The sequence below is a fragment of the Lepidochelys olivacea genome (genome assembly GCF_965140295.1).
Source record: "Lepidochelys olivacea isolate rLepOli2 genome assembly, chromosome: 4".
Taxonomy (NCBI): Eukaryota; Metazoa; Chordata; order Testudines; family Cheloniidae; genus Lepidochelys; species Lepidochelys olivacea.
This window is the reverse complement of record NC_140414.1, coordinates 61,067,691-61,092,082: the sequence shown is the minus strand read 5'-3', so window position 1 is coordinate 61,092,082 and position 24,392 is coordinate 61,067,691. Positions and strand designations below refer to the sequence as shown.

At 41.0% G+C, this 24,392-nt stretch overlaps 1 protein-coding gene across 2 annotated transcripts in view; it reads right to left on the bottom strand.

The window, feature by feature from the left end:
• The window catches only part of SMAD1 (SMAD family member 1), a 74,755-nt gene that overhangs the window by 29,162 nt on the left and 21,201 nt on the right, over window positions 1–24,392 (bottom strand). Inside the window, exons 2-3 of one of the 2 annotated variants that reach the window (XM_084627217.1) lie at window positions 10,856–10,941; window positions 8,181–8,793 (exon numbers count right to left, since the gene is read on the bottom strand). In XM_084627217.1, the coding sequence (XP_084483343.1) occupies window positions 8,181–8,580 (400 nt within the window). In that variant the 5' untranslated portion in view covers window positions 8,581–8,793; window positions 10,856–10,941. The remainder of the gene's footprint in view (window positions 1–8,180; window positions 8,794–10,855; window positions 10,942–24,392) is intronic. The other variant, XM_084627218.1, reaches the window with a different exon arrangement.

The window sequence follows — 24,392 nt, the reverse complement described above, 5'->3', positions numbered from 1 at the left end:
TGCATTTTAACTTGAGGACATTTGAAGTGATCAAACTTCTCATTACACTTGTAAGCAGCACTACCATGTTGCCATATAGGAGAAAAGATTTGCAACTTCAAGTCTGGAGTGACATTTGACAGGAATTTGGTTAATTTTTAAAAGGATTTAGTCTCATTGACAAATCCATCAATAATGGGATCCCCTTCTCCGGTTCACATTGGAAAAGGGCAAAAATATTCCCCCAAATTGTGCTCCCTTCCAATTGTTTTCAGTGGTGCATTTTAGTGGTGCACTGAAATTGGCAAAAATTAGATGAAGAAAGTTCAATATCACTTGCCAAACAAACTGACAGTTGTCTGCTATTTTGGGGAAACATCCTAGAATTGTACACACCTGTTGTAGCATGCTATTTTTAAAGCTACGCCCAACAGTAACATTATGAAGCAATATGACAAATCCTCTCACCAGTGACACTCTGCAGTCTCCCATCCCTGAACTTGCAGAGCTATAGGATGCCTAATAGAAAAACAGTCTAGAAACAAGAATTTCACTTACACAATTCAGACAGTTTTTTCCTTTCCTTGTTTAAGTCAGCGAGTGACTAACTCCCTGTCTCCAACCCCCCTTCCCATCCCTTTCTTCTTCCACCTCTAATTCATCCAGTCTCCATTTTCTTGTCTCCTCTTGGATGATTTCCACTCAATTTATCTTCGCTGTCTTTGAAAAGGACACTTCATTTTTTTTCCTCTCCATTCTCCAGACTGGAGCAGCAACAGCTTCTCCTTTGCCCTTGTTCTTTTATAGTCTCTCCCCATTGCTTTCCTCCCCCTCCTCTAATTCTATTACTGTCTAATGTTCCCCTCAAAAAGTGCTGGCAGTATGGGAGTATTGCACACAGCTGTTCCACTCTGCTCCCTCTAGTCTTCCTGATCAAAGCTTTCCCATCTGGCCGGAAACAGACCAGAGAACTGAGCGCTGATCAGAGTTCTCCCAGGTGTTGGATGGAGGAGGGAGTTACTGATCAGTCCTGGAATCCTTACACTAGCCAGATAGGTCACAAGATAGTAGTGTTTAAGAATAAGTTTGCCAATTATTATAACTCCTGTCTTAGTCCCAAATTCAATTCTGAAACGATTTAGCAGCTGTTACCTTGAGAACCACTAGAAAAACCACACTAACAAAAACTGCCTATCAAGTATGGAACCCAAGGTTCAAATGATAAAGCACTAATTTTAGTGATCTAATTTAAGTTTGGCTAAAACTGTATCAGAATTGAAGTGCTGTGAAAAAAGCAAGATGATAGGTAAGAATGGAATGATATTTAAAGGGCCAGAAACAGTTTCAGGACCAGTAAAGTTTTCTAAATACTGGTCCAAAGGACCAGAAAGAAAACATTTCAAATCCCCATAAGGTGGATGGGGAAAAAAACGTAATACAGTTTGGGTACAAATTTCAGAGGCACAACACAAGTTTCTTTCATTCTTTTTAACACATACATAAACAAGTTTTTAATGAAACATGATACGAAATGCAAGCTAGGGACACATTTTAAAGGGGATTTATCTTAGGACAGCATGGATCTCAAAGTAGCTTGGCCAAGACTGTTATCACTTAAGGGTTTTCTCCTCTGGTGAATCGCAGGGTTGCCTTTGTGATCAGAAAAATATACTTTTTCACTCTAAAACAACACACCCCGCATCTGTGTCTGATTATACAGGCTCGATTTAGACAGCAAGTTACTCAAGGAAGTGATCAAGCCAAATCTGAAAAACCATGCTGAGGGCATGAGAGGAGTCCATGCTGGGGATGAAGACAGCATGACATGGCTACTGTTTCTCAGAGTCAGACCTCTGCTGCTTAGGCAGCAAGAAGCCTCCTATACATTTAGTGTGTTACTTCCTACTCTCAACTGACCTGCACTTTGAATCCCAGGCGTGCTAACTGACTGGAACATCAGTCTTCAGACTGAAAATAAAAACTGGCCTCTTACTTCAGTCTCCCAGTAAATGCCACTGAATGGCAGCTGTGCTTCATATGGCAATTTGGGCACAGTACGTGCACGACTAGTCATATCAGCTCTCCTCAGCGTAAGGCATAGGCCACAACTGGCTGCACAACTCCGTCCACTTGTTATTGGTAATTACAAGGAAACTGGAGCAGGAGCAGACCAGTTATTTTCAGCCTCAGATTGGATGCAACAGTGAGCCAGTCAATGCCTATAGGATTTTTGAAGTTCAGATCAGCAATTTGTGCAACTAATTGCGAGTAATTATATTTTATACCACCCTTTCACTATGTGTGCATCAACAGTGCCTAATTCAACAGGGCATCTACGGCTTTTGCAAACTACTGCAATAAAATATCACCGCCACCAACTACCACATCATTCAGAGCAGGAACTGAGTTTACTTGGATTACTGGACAATACGTTTTTTCCTAGCCTGACTGCATGCTAAATTCTCAACAGTCCTTAGAATTTGACGGTCACCTCAGGTTTGGAGAAAGCCTGATGTGCAAGGGATTGCCAAAAAGGAAAACCATGTATTGTAAATTACCACCCTACTTCACATGAGTAAATATCAGAAAAAAGTTAAAATGTAAAATTATGGATTAGAAATTTCTGCTAGCAAATTAATTAGCTTGGATTCTCAAACTCATTTATCTGTTTTACTTTCCATTCCTGTTCCCATTCACGTAATTAGACATTCTAGTTATACTCATGGTATAGAATAACCATGAGACATGACTACAGTTTTTAAAAATTTCAGAATGATGTATAAAGACAACCTAAAGTTTGCTATTTTAAACCATTCTTTCTGCTTGTTTTTAAAATACATTAGAAATTCAGGTCCTGTCTAGCTTGGATGACTATAATGACCAGAAAACTAGTGAAATGAAAATGCAAGAGACAAGATAGTAAAAGTGATTTTCGGTCCAACTGTTTCCAGTTTAAAAAACCAAAAAGTTTTAAAACCCCATATAACTCAGAAGACTAAGTAACAATTGGGAAAAATGAAGCTTTGGTTAAAGATTCATTACACCCCTCTTCCTTCAGTTAAGGCAAGAGAGTTGACAACAGGCTCCAAGATCCCACAAACAAGTTCCCCAAGCAAAACTTTAGATGTCATTCCTGATATTTCCAAGGGAAGGAAAAAATAAACCCATGACCTTCTCTCTCCCCTTCCTGCCACACAAAAAACCATGCATAATCCCAGTATTTAGAACAGCCTTTGGATCACCTTTAAATTTCACTCCTTGATTAAGTTAAAAGAGGCAAACAGACTGAGTCATACTAAATATGCCAGTCAGATTTTTTCAAAAAGTTCTTAAAAGTTCTGTGCAAGTTTTAAAAGCTTTGCCTTGCCCTGCCAAAAGCAGCCAGTCAGATTTGATACAGCCATTAACTAGACCATTGTCTTCACTAGCAAATGTGCAGCATACAAATGACTCTGCATAAAACAGTTGAGCTATTCCAACATGCTTGTAGAAGGTACTTCTTTCCGACTATATCTGTTTGCCAGATGACAAAGCTTCCCTCAGCATTTTCTTCTATATACCACCATATGTATTCAGCAGTTTATGAAGCAGCATGCTTTCAACAAAGTCTAGATTCTCCAGGCTTGAAATTCCCAGGAGCCTCCTCTCCTGCCCTTCCCCTAGCATCTCATTACAGCTAATGTATGTTTTCAGCCTCCTGTGTATTGCTAATAAATAAAATTTGAATGTGATTTAATTTTAAAAAGTAAAAAAATTAGATCTGGAATTACTATTGAGATTTTCTAAAATCTCTGCGTTCATCTTGTGTACAAGAGATGAATATCACTTTAGCACCACAAGTTTTAAAAAGCAGACGTGTCCAAAAAGAAAAAAAAAAAGTGTGGCCTTCATTCCCCAGTGTAGAGTGCTGTGTGATTTTAGAATATCAAGGGTAGATTTTTTTTTTTATTATGAACCAGCTTTTCAAAAAACCCCAAACAGAATAGCGAAATGGAAAATGTAACAAAACATATATACCCACTTTGCATCTTGTCCATATGAGTAAAAGCCTCCACAGTCATTTTAGAGGAAGGGTAGCAAAACATATGACCCCTGGGCCAGATCAGCTCAAAAGAGGTAGTGAAATTTTGGTCCAGCTTACATTTCATCATATTAATTCCTGAGAATTTTAGCAGATGAAACAGGGAAAATGAGAGTGAAAACTTTAAAGGAGTAGGAACTGAAGATAGCTACAGGGAAGAAAATGAAGAGGGAACAACTGAGGAAACCTTACAGACAGAAGAGGACAGAAATAGAAAGAGGAAAGGAAACAAAGGATCAGACAAAAAACAACCAAACCACTGAGGGTACTGAATGTGCCAATAAGATACTGAATAAAATACAACTTCAATTGATACAGAAAAGCTGCATTCTCCCTTAGATCTCTGTGCAAACATCCCACAAACATTAGTGGGACATCGACTGTGGATTGAGGAGAGTGCAAAGTCCTGAGTTTATATCCCAGCCCACCAACTGTAATAAAACATGAAATCTGTCCCTCTGCCTCCTGACACCCCAGTGCTAGAGTTTTTATACTAGCATGTCTAGACATTGCACAGGTCTCAGAACAGTGCTCTATTTTAATTATAAACTGCCAGTTCTCCCACTCCCATTCTCTTCACCTCTGCTTAACTCCATTCCTGTCTGTCCTTACCCTCTCCTCCCCTGCACTGCTCCCCTCACTCCCACTTCCCTTGGCTTTCCATTTAACTGATCCCCTCCTAAGTACTCCACCCCCAAAAACAGTGGAACTAACATACCATTTATCACCATTACATTGCTCACTCAGCTAGTGTGTTTTACACCTTCCCCCACCCCATGGCCGTCTTGAATGTTTAGACAACATTGTCTCGTTGTTTCATTGTACTCTCCCATCTCTCTGTATCCATCTGTTGTCTCTTGTCTTTTACTTGGATTGTAAGCTCTTTGGGGCAAGGACTGTATTTTTGTTCTACTGTGTTGGTACAGAGCTGAGCTCAAAGGGGTCTTGGTCCATAAGTAGGAGTCCTCGGTGCTACTGTAATATGACTACTACTGACGACAATGATAATAAAACGCTTAGTTTCCTTGTCTCCATCATAATTTTATTTCCTTTTATAACTGGGGAAGAGTGGAAGGGACATCTGCCCATTTTACAGATGGGAAACTGAAGCTCAGGGAAAAGAAGGGCCTGATCCAAATTCCACCAAAGACTAAGGATATATCTACACAATGATTAAACAGCCGCAGCTGGCCCAGGTCAGCTGACTCGGGCTTGCGGGGCTCGGGCTGTAGGTCTGTAAAATTGAAGGGTAGATGTTTGGGCTCAGACTTCAGCCCAAGCCCCGCAAACCAAAGTCAGCTGACCCAGGCCTGCCACGGGTGTGTAATTGCTACGTAGACATATGCTAATTCAGTGGCTCTCAACCTCTCCAGAGTACTATACACCTTTCAGGAGTCTGATTTGTCTTGTGTACATGCAAGTATCACCTCACTTAAAAACTAACTGCTTACAAAAACCAGACATTTAAAATACAAGTGTGTCAGCAAACTATTACTGAAAAATTGCTTAACTTTCTTATTTTTACCATATCAATTATAAAATAAATAGACTGGAATATAAATATTGTACTTACATTTCAGTGTATAGTATACAGAGCAGTATAAACAAGTCATTGTCTGTATGAAATTTTAGTTTGTACTGACTTGGCTAGTGCTTTTTATGTAGCGTGTTGTAAAACTAGGCAAAAATATCTAGATGCATTGATGTACCTCCTGGGAGACCTCTGCGTACCCCCAGGGGTACGTATACCCTTGTTTGAGAACCACTGCCCTAGTTGACTTCGGTGGCCTTTAGATCAGGCCCTAAAGCCCCGACTCAGCAAAACATTTAAGCACAAGTTTAAGTCAAAACTACACTCTGTTCAGCAGTTATTTCCAGAATATTTTGATTGAGAGGACTGCACTAGACTTCTGTGAACTTTTGAACATTTCCAAGGCCTCCTCAGTATTTGGATATATTCTGTCCTCCCTTTAGCTGTGAAAATGCCCTAAAAAACTGGAGCCTACCAGGGGATTCACTAAGAGTGTAGTTTTTCCTCAGGGTGAGAACTCTAGAAAAGTAAAATGGGGCTTTTTCCTTTCTTTCTCCTTTTAACTGCTCAACTAAAATCTTTGCATTCAAATATTTAATTGTACCTGGATAGCTTTTATTTAAATGAGTATCCAGGAGTCAGAATGTGTAATATTAGCTTTATTTCCTTAAGACACTATTTAAAACAACAAAACTGAATAAAAGTGACAATGACACTAAATCCAGGAAGATAAGTAAATGGATGGTTTGCGAGCTACCAGATACAAGCATGATGACATATTTTAGATGTTAAAATATACAGTAAGCCATCCAATGTATTTGCCTATCTTGCTGCAGCATCATGAAGTTTTTGTAGTTTTTTTTTTTAAATACCGTGCAACAAGATGAGAACATTCTCAAACACCAAACCAGTAAGCTGCTGCCAAGATTAAATCAAGAAGAGAGTTAGCATAACATTGAGTAGCATGTTCTAATAGCAAATGTCTTATTGTTGCTCAATGACTTAAGATTTTTTGTTTTGTTTTTAAAGGAATCCAAGCCTTCAGCACATTGGGATACACCTGATCCAGCTGTCTATGCATAAAGGACATAGAGACAAGTGCTCATTTTAATGTCTCACATCTAAAGAACAGAAAACTGTTAAGAGGACATTCCTTTAAGCTTCTGCTGCATAAAATGTGCATGTTGTGGTATTAGTTTAGCTGTTTGGATTGTTTCCAAATTAATACTTAAAAGATGAAAGGAAATATTATATAGCACCATAAATATGCATTGCACATTACAAAACAGAGCTGCAAAAAACCGTGAACTATAAGGCCTTGTCTACAGTGTAGTTTTTAGCTATCTATGTAGCTATGCAAGTATAATTGCTCCGTTACAAATCCCTAGTATAGATGCACTGCACAAATATAAGCCATGATGAACTAGTGCATGGCAGCCACACTAGGGATTGTCACTGGTGCAACTACATCTGTACAGCTACACCGGTGGTGACTAAAGCCTCCTGTGTAGACAAGCCCCAAATAATGAAGTATATGCATAACTGAATTCATGTGAATATTACCAGTGAACTGAATTGAACTACTCACACAAGCAAATAAAGCCTGTGCATAAGAAGTGTTCGCAGGATTAGTGCCTCAAGAAGGCAAGAAGAGAAGGAGGTGGTGCCAAACAAGGATTTTACATTTTAAGAGTGGAAAAACGAGGGAAAAAACCAACATCTGTAAAGTGCATGAAATGGATTTTAAAATTCTGTATGTGTATTTAGAAAGTAACAGACTATTGGTCACTAAAGCATTATAAACCAAATTGTGAACCCTTCTAGAAAGAATACAGAAATGCAACTACAGAACTATAGTAAAGTCTGTGCCAGTACCTAGAATTCAACTCTGATCCGGAAGGTCCAAATCACTGCTGTGAAGTTTGTACACGTATATGCCACATCTTCCCACAGCACTACACTGTACAAAAAGACACTTTGCTGCCCTAAAGTGCTATTCCACTGATAAATATGATTATTTTGTGGAATCACATAGTAATAGCCACATACCATCCTCCTAATTGGTTATCCCACTTCTAAACCTCAAGGATATAAAGATGAAAGGATCTCTTTGAGAATGAAAATTCTGACTTGGCCAAATGGTTGCCTATATTTTAATTTTTTTGTGAGAATTACAAGTCTACACATCCAACCATATTTACAAAAAAGAGTTACCTGACTATAATTTTGACTTTCAGAGCACTTTATGATTCATTAATCTGCAAGTCTGTATAAAACTTGTATGGAGAGGGTGAATGACTTACCTAATATTACACTCAGTGGCCAAGCTAGGAGAAGCCAGACCTCCTGACTCCTGGTCCTGTATTCAGACCACCCTTCCCTATAGCCATAGAACACATTTACACACATTTTAGTCCCCAGCATGTGAAAGAGCAAGCTACTGTATCATCACTTCTCTTTGAAATTATGAGGAGTCTGAGATGTGACATTCATATTTGCTTAAGTTTAAGAGGATACCAGCCATCTGATCACTTTAATTACTAGACTTGTATGTTACTGTCTAGATAAGGTTTGAGAGAGGGAACTTACCAGGACTCTCCACTCGTTTGTAGTGGTAGGGATTGATGCAAACCTCCTTCTGTTTTGAACCAAAGGGAAACTCACAGCATTCCAGTGGTTTCAGTTCATGATGGCTTTGGAGGTCTGGCCAGCGCCACACTCTACAGTAAATTACATGTGGTAGCCCTTTCCGGTGCGAAACCTGAAGCCTGCCATCCAGGGAACGAGGAATTGTAACACAGTTGCTGGGCTGACCTGGACAGCTTAATGCTTTTTCCAGTTCCTCCATAGCACCTTTTTTCTTCTTTAATTTTTTGACTAATGCATCAACAGCTTTCTCTGCCCATTTTTCTTCTTCATCTCCCTGCTTCCATCCCAGCAGCCTCTTAACTGCTGGGCTTGTGAAGGAGAATAAGCTTGTCACATTCATGGTGATCAACTCAGTCACACTGGATACTGAAGAAACAGAAAAGATTGCCCCCTAAAAAATGGACACAGCAGATCCTGTATGTAAATGGACACCAAAGGTTTGCCTAATTTATACTGTTCCCTTTGGCTTTCTGATTCTGAAGTCTTGAGAAACTGAAACTAACATTCCACCTCGACAGAAGTTATCTTTGTGTTCCAAACTGAAGTCCAGCACCTAGAGGGAGGGGAAGAGGGGGAAGGAGGGGAAGAGAAGAGAAACAATTTGTTTTTAGTAAGTGACAACAAATAAACATGTCTAGATGTGAAAGTGGAATGATAAAACAAACAAAAAACCCCACATATCTAAGTGCTGACAGCCTTCAGAATCTGACTAAACTGGTAGCATCCAAATTATTACAGAACATAGATCCATCGATTTGTGCACATGATGCTGGAAGAGGGGTTCTCAAATACTTCAGCGTGAACCACATCTTGACAAGGAGTGAGTTTCACAGACCACTTCTCTTACCATTTACAATTGCACACGTTTCCCTTTTTAAAATAAATCTAAATAAAATTAAATCTGAAATTATGACAACTTGTGTTAAGGCCTAAACTCACTATGATTATCAGTTACATTAAATTTGATACTGCACTGTACATGTGTGCTGCTGACGTTTTTTAGAAAGTCAAATCACTGAACCAGTAGGAGTCACTGGATAAGCACTAGGACCCAGAGTTTGTTGAAGTTCTAAACCAGCTTAAAAATCATTATTATTAATAATAGCAGCAGCCACCTGTTTTGCAGGTCCAAAAGAATATTTTCTTCATTTTAGTTTATTCAACTAGTTCAGTTCAATGACTACTTCATTCAAAAATTAAGAAAATCACATGGGAGTTGGAGAAAGCAGGAAAGTTTTTCTTCTTCTTATGTCGAAGGAAAAAAAAAACAACCTGGTGTGCACTGATGAGATTTACTAGTTCTAAAAAATCTTGAAGGACATAGTAACCAGAAACAATCAGTTCAATTCACTACCTCCAGATAATATCTCCTCCGTTTATTAAAATCAGTTAAATAAAAAAACGTTTTGATTAGCTTTTGCCCCCTTTTGTGTATCCAGCATATTTAAAGTGATTTTACTGAATACAAAAAATAAAAAATGTTGCATTTTAGTGCATTTTAAAAGAATTCCTATTTCCACCCAAACAGCTTGTTGCAAATCAAATCACAAGTAAAAAATTAATCTAGTAAATTAATCATTCACCATTTTCTAACATAGTAAAAATATAAACGATAAGAACCTGAATAAATCTGTTAAACTATATAACTGCTTAAATAAATGTGTATAGATACAGTATCTCTTCCTGGTTAGCAAAAAAGTACCAAATTTAGTGTAAAGGCTATGTTTAGTTGCAAATCAATGTTTTAATGTTACCAGCCAATGAGAATCAACCTTTCTTTATAAAACAAAAAAAGTGAAAATGCAAAACACAACTACAATACATTATTTAAATCAAGGTTTCCTTCTTGCTGATTTACATCATGATTAAAATGATTTAAATCAACCCAGCCTGCCTTCCATTCACAAATTTAACAGCCCTATGGAATTTATAGCAAATGGTTAGGTGGAAAAAGTATTTTTAGCGGTCTTCAGTTTAGCAGCTGATAACAAGGAGAGTCAGTAGCACATGACCATCCAGCATTCTGCAGACCACCAGCAATACAGGGACCAGTTTGAAAACCATTGCAACTAGAGTTTGTGAATACTGTGACCTGAAATAAATTAGGTCAGCTTGTTCATCTCAATAAGTTATTTTTCGTTTAAAAAACTGACTAAAAACTTAACAAAAGATTTAAAACCAAGGATCTCTTTGTCAATACCCATGTCACATTAAAAAAAAAAAATTCAAGCCACACACGCAGGCTATAGGAAGTAGCCATCATGACTTCATATGGACCCCCTCCCAGGGGCCACAGGACAGTTTCAGGTTCTTATTTTAAATCATGAAGTTCAGCAGAAAAGTTATGATGAAAAGACAATTTTAGATAACTAGGGTAAACTGTTGTGATCCAGAAAAAAAAAAATTAAAAGCAACAAGATGTAATCACATGCAGTTTGGAACAGAATCATACACCGAGTCTTCAACATTAATTTGTAGTATCTAACAAGAGATATCTTTAAAGTGACAGAAGCAATGTGTTACCAGATATATTTTTACATTTATTTTCTGGACTCTGCCAGAATGAGGATTTGTCACCAGTTTATTCAGTGGCTTTGCCATATCAACCAACATACCTGGAGTACTTTCAATTAAAATGAAACACCGTAAAGTATTTTGTCATGAAAATGTTATCAGATAACAATGTTGCTCTTGAAGTTATCTGAAATACAAAAAAATGGAAAAATAAATGTCAACACCGTTTATAACTAATCCATGTCTGTTTATACTTGGTGCTAGTTTATCCCACTCTTAAGAAAACTTTAAGAATTCAAGTAATCAAATTTTGTACAATATTGTCAATGAAATAGAAGATTTTCATGAGCCTGGAGCAAATTTAAGAAGATATTCAGTTACCTGGACATTTGCTGTATTATTTCATGAACTCAAACTCAATTACCACCACTGAATGCGCTCTGGATATGATTTATCCTTATGTGTACTGTGAAGTGCTCCATCAAGTGCTGTGGTGAGTTAAGAACCTCATCAGTAGAGCGCCACGTGTGGTTAGAGTATAATGGGCAAGTCATGGAAGTCAGTCTTGACTCTCAGAATACTCTCCAATATGTAAAAATAAGTGTTATATTGCTCTGATCAGATTTCCAAAACTCCACAGACTAAAGCTTTCCTTAAAAAAAGAAACGTAACAGGTTAAAAGTTTCAATTTAAAAAAAGCCTTCTCCATGTTACTACAAGCTTAGTTTATTCCTCATGAAATAATTTTAAAAGTTAATATTCCACTCTTTGTGTCAATCCTTCCAGATTGGACAATGAAAACACATAGTTTCACTTTTATTTATAGTCTGCTTTCAGAGTCACATCCACTAGCACAATACTACAAGTTTCAAATGGCTAAATAAATAAAAATAAAAGAAATTGTTTTTATTTAGGTAACTGTTTCCATTAGAATGGAAAGATTTTAAGCTATACAATTTTATTTTTACAAGCCCTAAATCTTGGGCCTACATGTAAGCGGGGGAATAGTCTGCTATTGTGGGCTTCTGCACTATCCTGTCTTCTGCACTACCCCGGTGAAGTGGGCTAGTGGAATTGGGAGCGAGGACTCAGATCCTTTGTTTACCCAGTGGCCTCCCTGCCCTTGAGGACTCCCCATCCACTCTCCTGTCTGGCAGAGTCCTCATAACCCCAACAAGGCTGGGTCCAGGATTCCTGGAGGGCTCAACCCCCAACTCTGCTGGGGTCACCTAGGACAGGGACTAGGGTGTCCCCGCTCCGGGGTACTCTCTCTGCACTGGGCAATTCTCTGACCCACTGACCATTACATACAAGTTAAAGCAAATGCAAGTTATTTAATCAACAATTAATTTTAAAAAGAATAAGGAAAAATGGGAAAGGTTAAAGGAAACACATCAACCCGCTCTGTGGCAGGGAACATCACAAATAGTGTCTCTGGAATGTCAGGGCAGTTCACAGTCTGTTCCTTGTAAGTCCCAGGCCGCCTTCTCAGGCCCTGGCTGTGCTGTAGGGATGCTGTTGTGCTCTGATGGTGGCCACACGCTCTCAGGCTCTAAGTGGTAGGACTCTTCTTCCCAGTGTCACCCCCACCCTGTCAGGGTTATGATCCAAGCCTGACCTGCAGAGCCTCTTGGCTGAGGTGTCTCCCTGTGCTGGGCCTGCTGCCCAGGGTCCCCCTTGTTCTCCCCAGCTGCTCACTGCACCCATCTCCGGACTGCTCCAGCCCCAGCTCCACCACTCTGTCTCAGCACTGCTGCTGCTGCTCTGCCTCCAGCTCCCTGGGCTGCTTCTTCGGCCCCTCTGCCTCTGGTTGCTGCAGCTCTGCTCCCAGGGCAAGTCTGCTCTCTCTGGGCTGTGCCTCTGGCTTTGGGGCTGCAGCTCTGCTCCCAGGACAGGGTCTGCTCTCTCTGGATCTGGCCCAGCTCTGCTCCCCAGCTTAGTCTGGGCCCCTGCTTTCTCCTTAGTTAAGCCCCACTCTGTCTGACCCAGGCAAATCCAGCCCACACGGAGGACGGGACCTCCCTGGCCTCCTGACTCCCTGATTAACCTGCCCGCCCTGTCATTCAGGCTGACCTGGAGCATTGGCCTCTCCCCATTGTTCCTGGGGACTGTCAGTCTCAGCATCCTGATTCCCCATCGACCCTTCCCCCTTTTTAGTACTGGGAGCTAGCAACTAAAACACCCCCACTGAATGTTAGTAAGGGGACAATAGTACCCTTACATACATAATGGTGTCCTTTTAATGTCAGTTGCTGAACATTAACTAGCTGTGGGTATCTTTTCATTTGGGCTTCATTTATTGTTATTGAACTGCTTTAACACAATAGGTCAAATCCTGCTTGCCTTTCACAAACTAGTAGTCTCATTGATTCTAATGGGACTAATCATAGAATCATAGAATATCAGGGTTGGAAGGGACCCCAGAAGGTCATCTAGTCCAACCCCCTGCTCAAAGCAGGACCAATTCCCAGTTAAATCATCCCAGCCAGGGCTTTGTCAAGCCTGACCTTAAAAACCTCTAAGGAAGGAGATTCTACCACCTCCCTAGGTAACTCATTCCAGCGTTTCACCACCCTCTTAGTGAAAAAGTTTTTCCTAATATCCAATCGAAACCTCCCCCACTGCAACTTGAGACCATTACTCCTCGTTCTGTCATCTGCTACCATTGAGAACAGTCTAGAGCCATCCTCTTTGGAACCCCCTTTCAGGTAGTTGAAAGCAGCTATCAAATCCCCCCTCATTCTTCTCTTCTGCAGGCTAAACAATCCCAGCTCCCTCAGCCTCTCCTCATAACTCATGTGTTCCAGTCCCCTAATCATTTTTGTTGCCCTTCGCTGGACTCTCTCCAATTTATCCACATCCTTCTTGAAGTGTGGGGCCCAAAACTGGACACAGTACTCCAGATGAGGCCTCACCAATGTCGAATAGAGGGGAACGATCACGTCCCTCGATCTGCTCGCTATGCCCCTACTTATCCATCCCAAAATGCCATTGGCCTTCTTGGCAACAAGGGCACACTGCTGACTCATATCCAGCTTCTCGTCCACTGTCACCCCTAGGTCCTTTTCCGCAGAACTGCTGCCTAGCCATTCGGTCCCTAGTCTGTAGCTGTGCATTGGGTTCTTCCGTCCTAAGTGCAGGACTCTGCACTTATCCTTATTGAACCTCATCAGATTCCTTTTGGCCCAATCTTCCAATTGGTCTAGGTCCTTCTGTATCCTATCCCTCCCCTCCAGCGTATCTACCACTCCTCCCAGTTTAGTATCATCCGCAAATTTGCTGAGAGTGCAATCCACACCATCCTCCAGATCATTTATGAAGATATTGAATAAAACCGGCCCCAGGACCGACCCTTGGGGCACTCCACTTGATACCGGCTGCCAACTAGACATGGAGCCATTGATCACTACCCGTTGAGCCCGACAATCTAGCCACAATCTAGCCACCTTTAATGTGGAAGGTGAACAAGATTTGCAATTTTTTCCTGTTTTCAAAAATAACTCCATCATGGTTTTAAAAGGTAAGTGTCATATCAAGGTATTCTGTACATTTAGTTGTGGCTAAAGACAAATACTCTATAGAAACAAGGACTTATACACTAGTTCTACAAGACTCAACAGGACTTTCAAAAACATCCAGATGTGGCCTAGCCCAGCACCATGCGCAGAAATAGGTTAGTGCTAAGAACTCTTGAAAATCCCACATTTATATTTCACCCATCTATGCTACATTGCATAACAGCACAGTCTAGGGCAGGGTTTTATGAACCACATTTCTACCCCTTCAAAATTCCTTTACGTCCCTGTGGCAACTGCACAGAAAAATATTAGAAAAGCCTGTATTTTTAGCCATCATTGAAGTGCATGAAATTTAGCAGCTGGAAATGCCAGCATCATATGACTAGCCAGCTCTCTATGGACATGCACCATAGTTGGCTTTAGTATTGCTTTTTTTAAGTTACTTACATTTTGCTATGCTGGATAATCTATTCAAAATAAATGGGACAAAGACAACACACATTTCTAAATTAATTGTGTTGAAACTGCTATACACCAAAGTCTGCTATGAACTGCTCTAACGCAGAATTCCAATGTCAAGACAGTATTAAACTAAAAAAAGATAGCGTAGGTGGAGTTTTTTCATTTCCAAGAATTATAAAGTGTATCCATAGTTCTGAGCTTTTGCCAGTACATTCCGTTTTCCTTTCTGCCACTTTTGGTTTTTGCAATGCATCATTTCCTGTATTGCTTTTACACAAAGTGGTCTTATCAGTTTAAAGTGCAAAATAAAGATTAACACATGAGTCAGCAGATGACAGATTTTCTCCTCTCTTCCGCAGAAAATACACATGCCCTTCTGGGGGGGAAAAAAAAAAAAGGTATGCGCTCCTAATAGCTAAGTCACTACTAGTCCTTGAAGATAAATATGTTTATCCACAAGGTATTGTACAATCAGAAAAATAAGATGATCTCCATGTGATCTTGACCCTGGTTTAAAGGAAATCTAGTTGCTGGCCAGTTAGCAACCACTCCTTATGTCAAACCACACATACCTTTATTGTGTATTCTGAAGCTGAAATCAAACTTATTTCAAATGCAACTACCTCTTTGTATTTTTTTTCTTCACTTTAGCTAGCTTTAGTGTTCAGTCTTTGGACCTTACAGAAATACTTAAACAAACAGTTTAAAACAAAACTGCCACAAAAAGCTGTGTTACTTGCTTTGTATTTAAACAAAACTCAGCTAGGCAGCTTCCCGAACAGTGAGATTATTTTTCTTTCTAGCCTCCAATGAAGAGACAGTTATAACTAAGAATCTGTCAGCAACACTGAGTGGCTAGTCTGATGGTGAATATTTTACTGCCTTCAAATGCCCACAAGACAGTCTGTAGGAATCTATCCTCATTTGGATAAGAAGTTGTTTTTTGGCAGGTGGGAAGAGGGGTCAGGACAATCAAATTACCACCACTGATGGAGGAAGGGAACCAACTCCTAGCCCCAGGTTCAAACAAACAAGGAGGTAGCTTTGACTCTTGTACTGACTTTAGTGTTTACTTTAATGCTCAGTGGGGCAGACAAAATAAAGAATTCCAGTAAAAAGGTTTTAAAATGTGTACAACTCAATAAAAAAAATAAAAAAAATTCAGGCATAAAAATTGTGAGAGTGCCAAGGGGGAATGGAAATCAAGAGAATCCATACAACTCCTAAGAAAGGTTTTTTTCCCATTCATTTTTCCACACTTAGGTCCATGGTTCTTTTCTCAATCTTCATTAGTTATTAATGGCATAAAGAAATAATAGGACAAGGGATTTTAATTTGCTTCTTAGAAAATAGTCATTTGATTCACTTCTCTGAAAGAAGCTCACATCTTCACAGCAATTCATTTCTTTCAATACAATATTTAGCGCTTACAACAGAAATCAGAGTGGCTCCTCCCTGCTTTTGGTTCCCACTTTGCTCCCTGCAAAAATATTTTCCCACACAAGACTATGCCCTGGTCTACTTTTAAAATTTAGAGCGACCTAGTTACAGCACTCAAGGGGGTGAAAAATTCATACACCACGCTAAGTGCTGTAGTTAAGTAGACCGAACCCCAGGTAATGTAGACCTGGCTAGATCAACAAAAGAATTTTTCTTTTGCCCCCCATTCTTGCAGCAACCAGTGAAAAGATTTGTTTTTTCATGCTGGAACTAGGTCATGGGCGAATTGAATGTCACTGATTCAATTATAACTGTAGTATAGATGGGGTATGAACTATTATTACAAGTACCACGGATCAGAGTATTGCACTGCAATGGACCACAGAATTTCTCTCAATAAGTTTTACCAATTTGTATATTAATTTTTGTTTGGAACCTTATAGAAAACAGACCAATTTTCACACCTTTAAGTGTGACCAACTATGCATATCCAATCTTCTTTCAGTGGGAGCTGAGAGAAGTCCTCAAAGTGGGCAACAAGAGATTTTATTGTTGGTAACACCAGCTTACCCTTCTGAGCTACAGATTCTGATAACTTTACTTACACTAAAGAGCAACTTCACAAGTGCTCCTGGTGAAGTCACTGAGATTACTCAGGGAGTGAAGTACCATCCAATGGGCTCAAATTAATAGCAAACACAAGCTAAGTCCTGAAAGAACAGAAAAGCCTCTAAACCAAATAATTTGGACTACAGCCTACCATTTTTACATAGTTCAGATAAACTCCATTTATGACCATTTTATAATTTAAAAAAAAAAAGTCAGCTTGTAAATCACAAGATAAGCATTTTAGATGCCAAATTCAGTACTAAAAAAATAAAAAAAATCAAGAGGTAAAAAGGGGGAAATGTGTCTTTCCTTTTTATCATAAAGCCCCGATGTGATTTTTTTAAGTAAACACAGAGAATTCCCTTTCCTGACAGTATGAACTGTCTTTAAAAAACAGGTGTTGTTTACAACAAACACCACCACCACACACACACACACACCTGTGTGGGGTGTGTTAATAGACACAAAGGCAGGATAGCTGAAACCTCTTCCTATATTTAGATCTGTCTGGTCAGCTGTAATTGCATAATTTAATCAGGACCCTCTACTGCGGAAATACATCCATATTCATCACAGGCATCAAAGGAAACATCTTTACAACTATATCCTTTTACAAACCAACGCATGGTCCCACGCCATTCTCCCAATTGTTGAATTCCTCCTTTGGGAAGAGCATGGAATTTTATTTCTTTTGATCAGTTGAAAAAAATCACTTCCCTCTAATTCTGCACAGTAGGGCAGGAGGGGTTTCCTTCACAGGTGAGCTGTTGATTTGTCTCTTTCAGGAATTTTTATTTTTTAATGGTTAAAATGCACATTTAAAATGCAAAGGAAAATTTGAGAAGCTAGATCATCATATGTTAAAATCAAGTTTGTAAGACACACAATTTATTTTGTCTTTTATTCCGGAAGGCAGCACAGTCCAGTGCATATGACATGGGACTGGGAGATAGAATAGAACCATAGTCTGCTGGTCTATTTTAGGATTTGCCTACAATGAGGTATTTTGCATCAGAATAGCTATATCAAATGCAAACCCAGTGAAGCTACAATGACACAAGTATCTTCATGAAGGGTTTGCACTCAATCCTCTATGCAGGTAGCAAAAACAAAGAGAGAGTGTAGAAAAGCCCTAGAACTAAAGTCTGATCCTGATCTCATGCATCTGAGATTAAGTCATTTATCTCTGCATCTCAGCCTCCTCATCTCTAAAATGTGGATAGACAATGCTTTACCAAAGTACACAAGACAAAATCTGAAGGAAAAAAAATAAAATTTATACAGTAAGATATGTTTTAATCAAAGCTCAGCAACACAGAAACTGGCTCCTCAAAACCAAGCCAATATTATTTTAAATAATCATTTAAAATATCTGCTTTTAATAATTATCTTTACAAACTCTTGAAATAGCTCCTTCCCTTTCATTTTACTACTAAAAAAAAAAAAACAAACACACAACTTTCCACAGCTACATGCATAACATTTACCTCCAAAGCATTTCTTGGCAAGAAAATTCTCTAATTTTTTTTTCAATTTATAGAATCAATTTTATAAAACTTTAAATCACCTTTATATTAAATACAATATAGACCAATCATTACTCTATCTCCTCAGCTACTTCATTTTAAAGAAAGATCTGAGTTTTATTAAATTCTTCGGTTAAAATTGTCCAGCAGTCCCTTTAAGTGTTGTAATAAGAACCCATCTGACCCACAAATGTAGCATTCTGAACAAAGAAAGTGTTTAAAGACAATATAGCTTCAAAAGCCAAGTTTATACAATCACTGAAATAAACATCAAGATCTGCCAGATTTCCACCCTCCAATGAAAAGTCTGTTTAACCACTGCATGCCATTAGTGGTCTCTTGAAAACCAGGACTGGACCTCCACATTACATTAGACCAGCTCAGTCTGGGCTTACAGAATAATCAGTGACCAGCAGCTACACTTTCAAATTGCTCTAATAAATTGGTTAGTCTCTAAGGTGCCACAAGTCCTCCTTTTCTTCTTTCAAATTGCAGGAAGTGCTCTTTGGCGCTCTCTTTTATTCAATATTTGTCAACCCACCTGAGTATGCCATACTCTTAACAAGCAAAAGAGGCAAAGATGGGAAAGTCTGAAATTTCTTTATAGCTCATAAACTGAAGATTTTTTTTTTAATTGGAGATTTACAGGAGAAAGAGCATATCCATGCATCCTACAGTGGTTGGTAGACTCAGGGAAGACCAGATCAGAAAGCTTAGCTATTCATATTCAGATTGTTTATAAACAAACAAAATCTCAAAAAAAACAAAAAAAAAACCTAATAATCACAAAACCAAACAAACCAGCCTACTCGATCCCAGGTGGTAGTGACCAAAACTCATGTTGTGTGATGTGAGAACAAACACGTTGGGCTTGTCTATACTAGAAAGTTATATCGTTTTAACTCTACCAGCATAATCCCCCTAATATAGATGTTTGTCAGTATAAAAGTGCCTTACACCATGTGGAAGGGGAAATAATTATACTCAATATAAGCCACCTTTATACCAGTATAAATGCAGAAACACTAGGGCTTTTACCAGTATAAATACTGGTTTCACACACACACAACCTGAACCAAAACAGTTATACTGGTTAAACTGAAGTATAGACCACTGTTATCAGTTTATCCCCAAACTGGCAAATGACCCCTGGACACAAAGACACCATTTGAGACTGGTACCCTTGTTGATAGCAAGGACAAAGACTGAATAGGTGGGAAAAATCAAGACAGTCTCATTCCTTGAGGTGGTCCCTCCACATAAGTTTAATGCCTTAACTCTCAGGTCTGGTCTATACTTAACTGTTTTACTAGCATAGTTATGCAGGTTAGGAAAACAATTTTTTTACAGTTACATAGTTATGCCAGTAAAAGCCCTAGACTAGATGCAGTGATAGAGGCAGTGTTACCCAGTGGCTAAGAACTTGGAAGACCTGGGTTCTATTCCCAGCTCTGCCACAGACCTGCTGGGTGACCTTCGGCAAATTATTTCACCCGTGCCTCAGTTTACCCACCTTTAAAATAGCGATAGTGATACTTTAGCGTTTTTCATCAGTAGATCTCATAGCACTTTATATACAAAAGCTAGATATTATTATACCTTATGCTGGTGCCCTGAAATGGCATAAGCTATCCCTGCATAAACACTTGCATACTGCTATAATTGCATCCACACTAGAGGCTTCTATCAGTAGAGCTATACAAGTAAAATTACACCAGCAAAACCCTTACTATTGCCCCAACCAACTGTCCCACACCATGCAGGGGAGTGGCAACACAGCTATAGGCAATTTGGCATGGACAAGACTCATGCTGCTCTTGCTGCAGGGCCCAAGGGCAAGCACTCTCAGGCTGAAACCTGCAGCACAAGCCCATACTACTCTCACTGATCTCAACGAGTCCTACGACAAATGGAGACTTCGTAATCACTGCCTCCAAGGAATGATACAGCAAGGATCCAGGAACCTTGGATGTGCGCCTCCTTTTTAAAAATCACAAAAAGAAAGACATGGGCCTAAATTTGAGGAATAAAATAAAGCTAGAAAATTGATGAATGAAGCAAAAATAGCTAGCACACCTTGAAATCAAGGTATTTATACACAATTGCATGCCTACTGTTTTCTTCTGTCCCGAACATTAAGGCCTTGGAGGATTTTGCTCCAAGGGTTGGAGGCACTGAAATACAGACAGTAGCGAACAGATCACACAGCACAGTACAACAGGATAATTTTAAAGGAAGTGAAAAAACATGACCCTACTATGTTTACAGGAAATACAGACGTTTTACAATAAGAGGAAACTGTTACAGTATATTCTCCTCGTCTTCTGGTTGCTTCTGTGGGTTATTTTGTTTATGCCCTAGGAACAGAAATCAAGACAAGTAAAAGTCACTAGGTATCATTTTCTTATCTGAGCTTCTCCATTATTAATGTGCCCTACATTATTCTAAACCAAGAAATATTACTTGGGGTGCTGGGTGCATTTCCACCTTTTTCACATTAATTGACTGAGCCCTGGTCTACACTAGGACTTTAGGTCGAATTTAGCAACGTTAAATCGATTTAAACCTGCACCCGTCCACACAGTGAAGCCCTTTATTTCGACTTAAAGGGCTCTTAAAATCGATTTCCTTACTCCACCCCTGACAAGTGGATTAGTGCTTAAATCGACGTTCCCAGCTCAAATTTGGGGTACTGTGGACACAATTCGATGGTATTGGCCTCCGGGAGCTATCCCAGAGTGCTCCATTCTGACCGCTCTGGACAGCACTCTCAACTCAGATGCACTGGCCAGGTAGACAGGAAAAGAACCGCAAACTTTTGAATCTCATTTCCTGTTTGGCCAGCGTGGCAAGCTGCAGGTGACCATGCAGAGCTCATCAGCACAGGTGACCATGATGGAGTCCCAGAATCGCAAAAGGGCTCCAGCATGGACCGAACGGGAGGTACAGGATCTGATAGCACAGATTCCTCTCCCCAAACAGCAATCAGAACTCCGTTCCAGTTTTCGAAATGCCAAAACCTTTGTGAAAATCTCCCAGGGCATGAAGGACAGAGGCCATAACAGGGACCCGAAGCAGTGCCGCGTGAAACTGAAGGAGCTGAGGCAAGCCTACCAGAAAACCAGAGAGGCGAACAGCCGCTCTGGGTCAGAGCCCCAAACATGCCGCTTCTATGATGAGCTGCATGCCATTTTAGGGGGTTCAGCCACCACTACCCCAGCCGTGTTGTTTGACTCCTTCAATGGAGATGGAGGCAATACGGAAGCAGGTTTTGGGGACGAAGAAGATGATGAGGAGGAGGAGGTTGTAGATAGCTCACAGCAAGCAAGCGGAGAAACCGGTTTTCCCGACAGCCAGGAACTGTTTCTCACCCTAGACCTGGAGCCAGTACCCCCCGAACCCACCCAAGGCTGCCTCCTGGACCCAGCAGGTGGAGAAGGGACCTCTGGTGAGTGTACCTTTTAAAATGCTATACATGGTTTAAAAGCAAACATGTGAAAGGATTACTTTGCCCTGGCATTTGCGGTTCTCCTAGATGTAGTCCTAAAGCCTTAGCAAAAGGTTTCTGGGGAGGGCAGCCTTATTTCGTCCTTCATGGTAGGACACTATCACTCCAGGCCAGTAACACATACTCGGGAATCACTGTAGAACAAAGCATTGCAGTGTATGTTTGCTGGCATTCAACCAAAATCCGTTCTCTCTCTCTCTGTGTTATCCTCAGGAGAGTGAGATATAATTCATGGTCACCTGGTTAAAATAGGGTGCTTTTCTTCAGGGACACGCAGTATAGCCCATTCCTGCTGGGCTGTTTGCCTGTGGCTGAACAGAAATGTTCCCCGCTGTTAGCCACAGGGAGGGGGGAAGGTTGAGGGGGTAGTCACGCAGTGGGAGGAGGCAAAATGCGACCTTGTAACGAAAGCACATGTGCTATGTATGTAATGTTAACAGCAAGGTTTACCCTGAAAGAGTGTAGCGACTGTTTTTTAAAATGTGTCTTTTTAAATACCGCTGTCCCTTTTTTTTTCTCCACCAGCTGCATGTGTTTCAATGATCACAGGATCTTCTCCTTCCCAGAGGCTAGTGAAGCTTAGAAAGAAAAAAAAAACGCACTCGCGATGAAATGTTCTCCGAGCTCATGCTGTCCTCCCACACTGACAGAGCACAGACGAATGCGTGGAGGCAAATAATGTCAGAGTGCAGGAAAGCACAAAATGACCGGGAGGAGAGGTGGAGGGCTGAAGAGAGTAAGTGGCGGGCTGAAGAGAGGGCTGAAGCTCAAATGTGGCGGCAGCGTGATGAGAGGAGGCAGGATTCAATGCTGAGGCTGCTGCAGGACCAAACCAGAATGCTCCAGTGCTTGGTTGAGCTGCAGCAAAGGCAGCTGGAGCACAGACTGCCACTGCTGCCCCTCTGTAACCAACCGCCTTCCTCCCCAAGTTCCATAGCCTCCACACCCAGACGCCCAAGAACACGGTGGGGGGGCCTCCGGCCAACCAGCCACTCCACCACAGAGGATTGCCCAAAAAAAAGAAGGCTGTCATTCAATAAATTTTAAAGTTGTAAACTTTTAAAGTGCTGTGCTTAAAGTGCTGTGTGGCATTTTCCTTCCCTCCTCCACCACCCCTCCTGGGATACCTTGGTAGTCATCTCCCTATTTGTGTGATGAATGAATAACGAATGCATGACTGTGAAGCAGCAATGACTTTATTGCCTCTGCAAGCGGTGATTAAAGGGAGGAGGGGAGGGTGGTTAGCTTACAGGGAAGTAGAGTGAACCAAGGGGCGGGGGGTTTCATCAAGGAGAAACAAACAGAACTTTCACAGCGTAGCCTGGCCAGTCATGAAACTGGTTTTCAAAGCTTCTCTGATGCGTACCGCGCCCTCCTGTGCTCTTCTAACCGCCCTGGTGTCTGGCTGCGCGTAACCAGCAGCTAGGCGATTTGCCTCAGCCTCCCACCCCGCCATAAACGTCTCCCCCTTACTCTCACAGATATTGTGGAGCACACAGCAAGCAGTAATAAAAGTGGGAATATTGGTTTCGCTGAGGTCTAAGCGAGTCAGTAAACTGCGCCAGCGCGCCTTTAAACGTCCAAATGCACATTCTACCACCATTCTGCACTTGCTCAGCCTGTAGTTGAACAGCTCCTGACTACTGTCCAGGCTGCCTGTGTACGGCTTCATGAGCCATGGCATTAAGGGGTAGGCTGGGTCCCCAAGGATACATATAGGCATTTCAACATCCCCAACAGTTATTTTCTGGTCTGGGAATAAAGTCCCTTCCTGCAGCTTTTGAAACAGACCAGAGTTCCTGAAGATGCGAGCGTCATGCACCTTTCCCGGCCATCCCACGTTGATGTTGGTGAAACGTCCCTTGTGATCCACCAGAGCTTGCAGCACTATCGAAAAGTACCCCTTGCGGTTTATGTACTCGGCGGCTTGGTGCTCCGGTGCCAAGATAGGGATATGGGTTCCGTCTATAGCCCCACCACAGTTAGGGAATCCCATTGCAGCAAAGCCATCCACTATGACCTGCACATTTCCCAGGGTCACTACCCTTGATATCAGCAGATCTTTGATTGCGTGAGCTACTTGCATCACAGCAGCCCCCACAGTAGATTTGCCCACTCCAAATTGATTCCCAACTGACCGGTAGCTGTCTGGCGTTGCAAGCTTCCACAGGGCTATTGCCACTCGCTTCTCAACTGTGAGGGCTGCTCTCATCCTGGTATTCATGCGCTTCAGGGCAGGGGAAAGCAAGTCACAAAGTTCCATGAAAGTGCCCTTACGCATGCGAAAGTTTCGCAGCCACTGGGAATCGTCCCAGACCTGCAACACTATGCGGTCCCACCAGTCTGTGCTTGTTTCCCGAGCCCAGAATCGGCGTTCCACAGCATGAACCTGCCCCATTAGCACCATGATGCATGCATTGGCAGGGCCCATGCTTTCAGAGAAATCTGTGTCCATGTCCTGATCACTCACGGGACCGCGCTGACGTCGCCTCCTCGCCCGGTATCGCGTTGCCATGTTCTGGTGCTGCATATACTGCTGGATAATGCGTGTGGTGGTTGATGTGCTCCTAATTGC